We start from the raw sequence: 4,069 nt of genomic DNA on the forward strand, positions 1-4,069 counted from the left end.
GCCATGTTGGCTGTTATGACCTGACTTGTTGTTTTCCTCTGCATACTACGGAGGAGTTGACAGGACAGGAGTGGCCCGTTTTTAAACCCCCCGTGCACTTTGGAAACTCTTTTATTCCACTTTGCGCGTCCGCGTTTTGGATGATACGCACAGAACATGCATGCACTAGAGCTGTGACTGCATTTTGAAAGGAATACCTACCGCCTGGAGAAAAACGATCTTTGTAAGGGTTTTGCGTTGTTGTTGGATTCTTTTCCCCCCCAGCTTGTCATATGTGCAACAAAATGTCAGATGTTCGCCTTTCTAATGCGAGCCCGACATTGGAGAGGGTGGATGCACGGCAGCCGGACAACGCAAACAAGCCCCCGGTGTGCAGAAACCTTTTCGGCACTTTTGACCGGGAGGGCTTCCAGAGGGACTGCACGGCTCTACGGCTCGAAGAGGTGCGGGCTTTCGAAGAGCGCTGGGATTACGACCCCGTGAACGACACGCCGCTCTCTCCGCGCACTTGTGAATGGGAGGCGGTAAGTGACGCACCGGAGTTTTATCGCAGACCAGCTCACCAGCGCCGCAGCCCCGCTGGAAATGTGGACCTGCACGGCAATAACAACCAGCAGGATAGCGCGGAGAGGAACGGGAGGCAGGCGGACCCCCAAGCGGCCAGACGCGGCTCAAGGAAGAGACCCGCGGGAGCTTCAGGTGATTGAATCTCATTCCGCTTGGCACGAATTGGTGTGCACTGTGCAGCGCTGCAGCGAAGTAGGGTAGAGAGTCCGGGGTTCAACCTGATGAAACGTCCGCCTTGCCCGAGTGTCCTTGAGGAAGGGGAAAATAGTGTATCTAACTCTAGTCTAGGGGAGCCCGGGGGTTGGTCGGCACGCTTGTTTCTCTCTGCCATATTTCTCTTGCACAATTTGTTAGAATATCAAATGAAAGGTTACGGTCTTATAGCTACACATCGATATTTAATGTCCACAAGTGTTTTCTAAAATCGGGTCATTATCAAAGTCATGTTGTACACTTGTGCTAACAAACCAGTCCCAAAGCAACACAGGGGTTGAGAAATATGCGGTCACTTTTCAAACAAGCAAAATTTGCCCCAACCCCGCCTGCGTTATCATCATGAAATATGAAGGTTTCCCAGTTGTCTGTCTGTCAGGTGCATTTAACTGGGACGTGCAGCTGCGCACGGCCGCTGTGTAAACTTTGTGTCTGGCTTCTCCTCTGCCAGGTGGCTGCTCGACTGAGTGTCAGCTCAAAAGGTCGCATACCGACGAAGATGACGATGATGATGAAGAGCAGTCAGGACGTCCAGGAAGCCAGACAGTAACATCCGCGGAGCAGACCCCCGGCAGGCCAGACAACAGCACACTACGCACCGACAGAGTATGAGGTTAGAACTATTATTGCACATTCACACCATATTCTGTGATGTGGAAACTGTGGGGGGGGGGGGGGGGGGGGTGCACACTAATCTAACGCTACTCTTAAAGGCGGCTTTTAGAACTGTACAGACCAATAATAGCTAGTCAATAGTTTTGTTTTTAAAGCAGTTAATCCCTGGCATCAATAAACCAAACATGTCTAGTGAGGTAGCATGCCTCTGTCACTCTTCCCTGCACAGCATAGTAACACGTCACCGGTCCTTCAAACCGCTTGCAGTGTTTTTTTCCTTTTCTTTTTTTTTTTTACAGTCTGCAGCCCTTCATACTATGACAGTTTCCCTGTCGTGTGTGTGTGTGTGTGTGTGTGTGTGTGTGTGTGTGTGTGTGTGTGTGTGTGTGTGTGTGTGTGTGTGTGTGTGCACACGATGTCTGCATGGGCGATATCAAGCACAAGCAACTGCTTTTTGAATTGCACCATTCAACAACCTATTTCCTCTTTTTGTCCCACAGAGGAGGGAGTCATGTCGCTGGTGGGATACTGTAGCCTCTCTCAGCACCTGACAGACAGCGGAGAGAAAATCAAATGCAGCCTTTTTCCTGGGACGGGAGGAGGAGAGGCTGCACAAGCACTGAATACACTATCAAGTTTTGGCACTCAGTTGAATTAAATTGCCTCAAAAGCAGCAGACAATGTAGCAGTGTGCAAATGGAGTCCTTTTCCTTTTTGCTCAGTTTTTGTTTCTACTACCTATGTTTCAGATGTAGCACATACAAAAAATGTAATGCTTTTCATACTTATGTTAAATATATTTGAATAACTGTGTGAATTTGACTCGGGAAATTGCAGTGCAATTTCCAAAAGAGAACTATTATTTTGTTTTTAAACGTGGTCATATTGTGTCCTTATTCAGGTAATTGATATAAGTTAAAAATGCAGATTTCAAAAGTCAGGGTTATGTGGAAACAAATGTCTTCACTTTTTTATGGCTTTATTGTCCCAGTGTTCATATTTTTGTTCTGAAGGCCCGGAGGTTTGGAAGCTGGTCACACTGTAGGTTGAGGGTCCATGGGGCTAGCCATCAAGTTTACATGCAAATGTCTCCTTATTTCCCCCGTTTATTTGTAAAAAAAATAAAAATAGGGATAGATTTTTGCCAAGGTTTGTGCCTTATCTTTTGAGGGGGAGGGGCTGAACTGCTGAGCAATACCCAACCAAATTTAGCAGTGTTTAATGGTCCCACTATTTTGCTTTCTGTCTTAAATTATGTGAGTCGAATATTTTAGTGGTTTATAATAGGTCACTTACCCCCCTGAAGTAATCCATGGTGTAGTCCAAGTTAACATAGATATGAGACAAGTGTTGTTTAAATCACTGGGCTACACTTTATGCAAACACAAATACGTGAATCAGTCAGCGATTTGTTCTTTGTGGTGTGGAATTCATGTGGAACATGTAATTGCACTATTATGATTTTTTTGTGAGGGTAGAAAAAGACAAAGTTACACTGCCGGATGAGTTGGTGTAAAACTTTGAAGTGTACCTGTGTGTATAATTTTTTTGTAAAAACACTGAGAAAATTATACTAACTTATTTATGTTGAGCTTTTTGTGGGTGTCTGTATGGCTTTCCAAAGTGACATTTTGTGCATTTCTGTAAATATATATTTCCATTATTTTTGTTTGTAAAGAAAATAAAAGGTTGCAAAACTGAGCCTAATAATCAATTTTACATCATGTATGTTTTTTTTTCTTTTCTCTGAAATCTGCAATTTGATTAAAAAGTATTTCTGGTGTAATTAATCCGCTCACTTATTGATTGCAAACCAACCATTCCTCTCCACCCTTAACAAACAAGCTCACACATACAAACACAGCACGCGCACACACACACACACACACATGTAATCTTAAGTGATTAACCCCATGTAAACTACTAGATTATAATGTGATTGTATAGTTTTACAGGATAGGGCTACACCCACGTTATTAAACGGTTTTAATACCTTGAGCTATTACACACCAGTCAAGACATCACTATAGGCTACTGATCAATAACAAAAAAAATCTAATATTCCTATAGGGACTTCCAGTGTATCAATGGTGCTCTCGAGTGATTCCAGGGTGACTGTTTTTTTTCTTCCTATGGTATTTCTATAATATTCTTAAATTTTTTATTATAGGACTTGTGGCGTGTCTTTTGTATTCTGTTGTGAGTTTATAGTGACCTTAGTTGATGGTATTTTAATCCCTTGTAGCATTTCTAATATTCACATAATTTTCCTTTGGGAATTTAATGTGTGTCTGTGGTTATCTACAGTGAGTTTATAGTGACCTGTTCATACTTTCTTTTAATCACCTGTGGTATAAGGAAAACCACAGGTGTCAGCATAGTCACTAGTATATTTGAGACACTATAGGAATGTTAGGAATAATTACCTATAGGAATAATTCCTACAATATTCCAGTGACTCAAAGTGTGTCTGTCCTCTGTACTTTATGCAGGGAGGGACTCAAGGTTTTACTGTGCTGTGATATCTGTATAGTATCCTTCTCAAATTAATTATAGGATGACTATGCTTGGAATCAAACCCATCACACACCGGGGAGAGAGAGGTCTCTCAGAACATCTTGGGGGCAGATTTAACGCAGCGGATCGTCTCTCTCCACTCCTGTCTCCAAAAGTT

The 4,069-nt window shown here is 43.2% G+C and overlaps 1 protein-coding gene across 2 annotated transcripts; it reads left to right on the forward strand.

The window, feature by feature from the left end:
• Positions 1-3,094, forward strand: cdkn1ba (cyclin dependent kinase inhibitor 1Ba). 2 transcript variants are annotated; one of them, XM_083651153.1, is made up of 3 exons: positions 1-699; positions 1,232-1,393; positions 1,896-3,094. In XM_083651153.1, the coding sequence occupies exons 1-2, from the start codon at positions 273-275 to the stop codon at positions 1,390-1,392; spliced, it is 588 nt and encodes a 195-aa protein (XP_083507279.1). In that variant the 5' UTR covers positions 1-272; the 3' UTR covers position 1,393; positions 1,896-3,094. The 2 variants fall into 2 exon arrangements, with proteins under 2 accessions (XP_083507279.1, XP_083507278.1); XM_083651152.1 differs by having other exon boundaries at positions 1,232-1,386.
• Positions 3,095-4,069: the final 975 nt, after the last annotated feature.

This window comes from Poromitra crassiceps, assembly GCF_964638095.1.
Source record: "Poromitra crassiceps genome assembly, chromosome: 2".
Lineage (NCBI taxonomy): Eukaryota > Metazoa > Chordata > Actinopteri > Beryciformes > Melamphaidae > Poromitra > Poromitra crassiceps.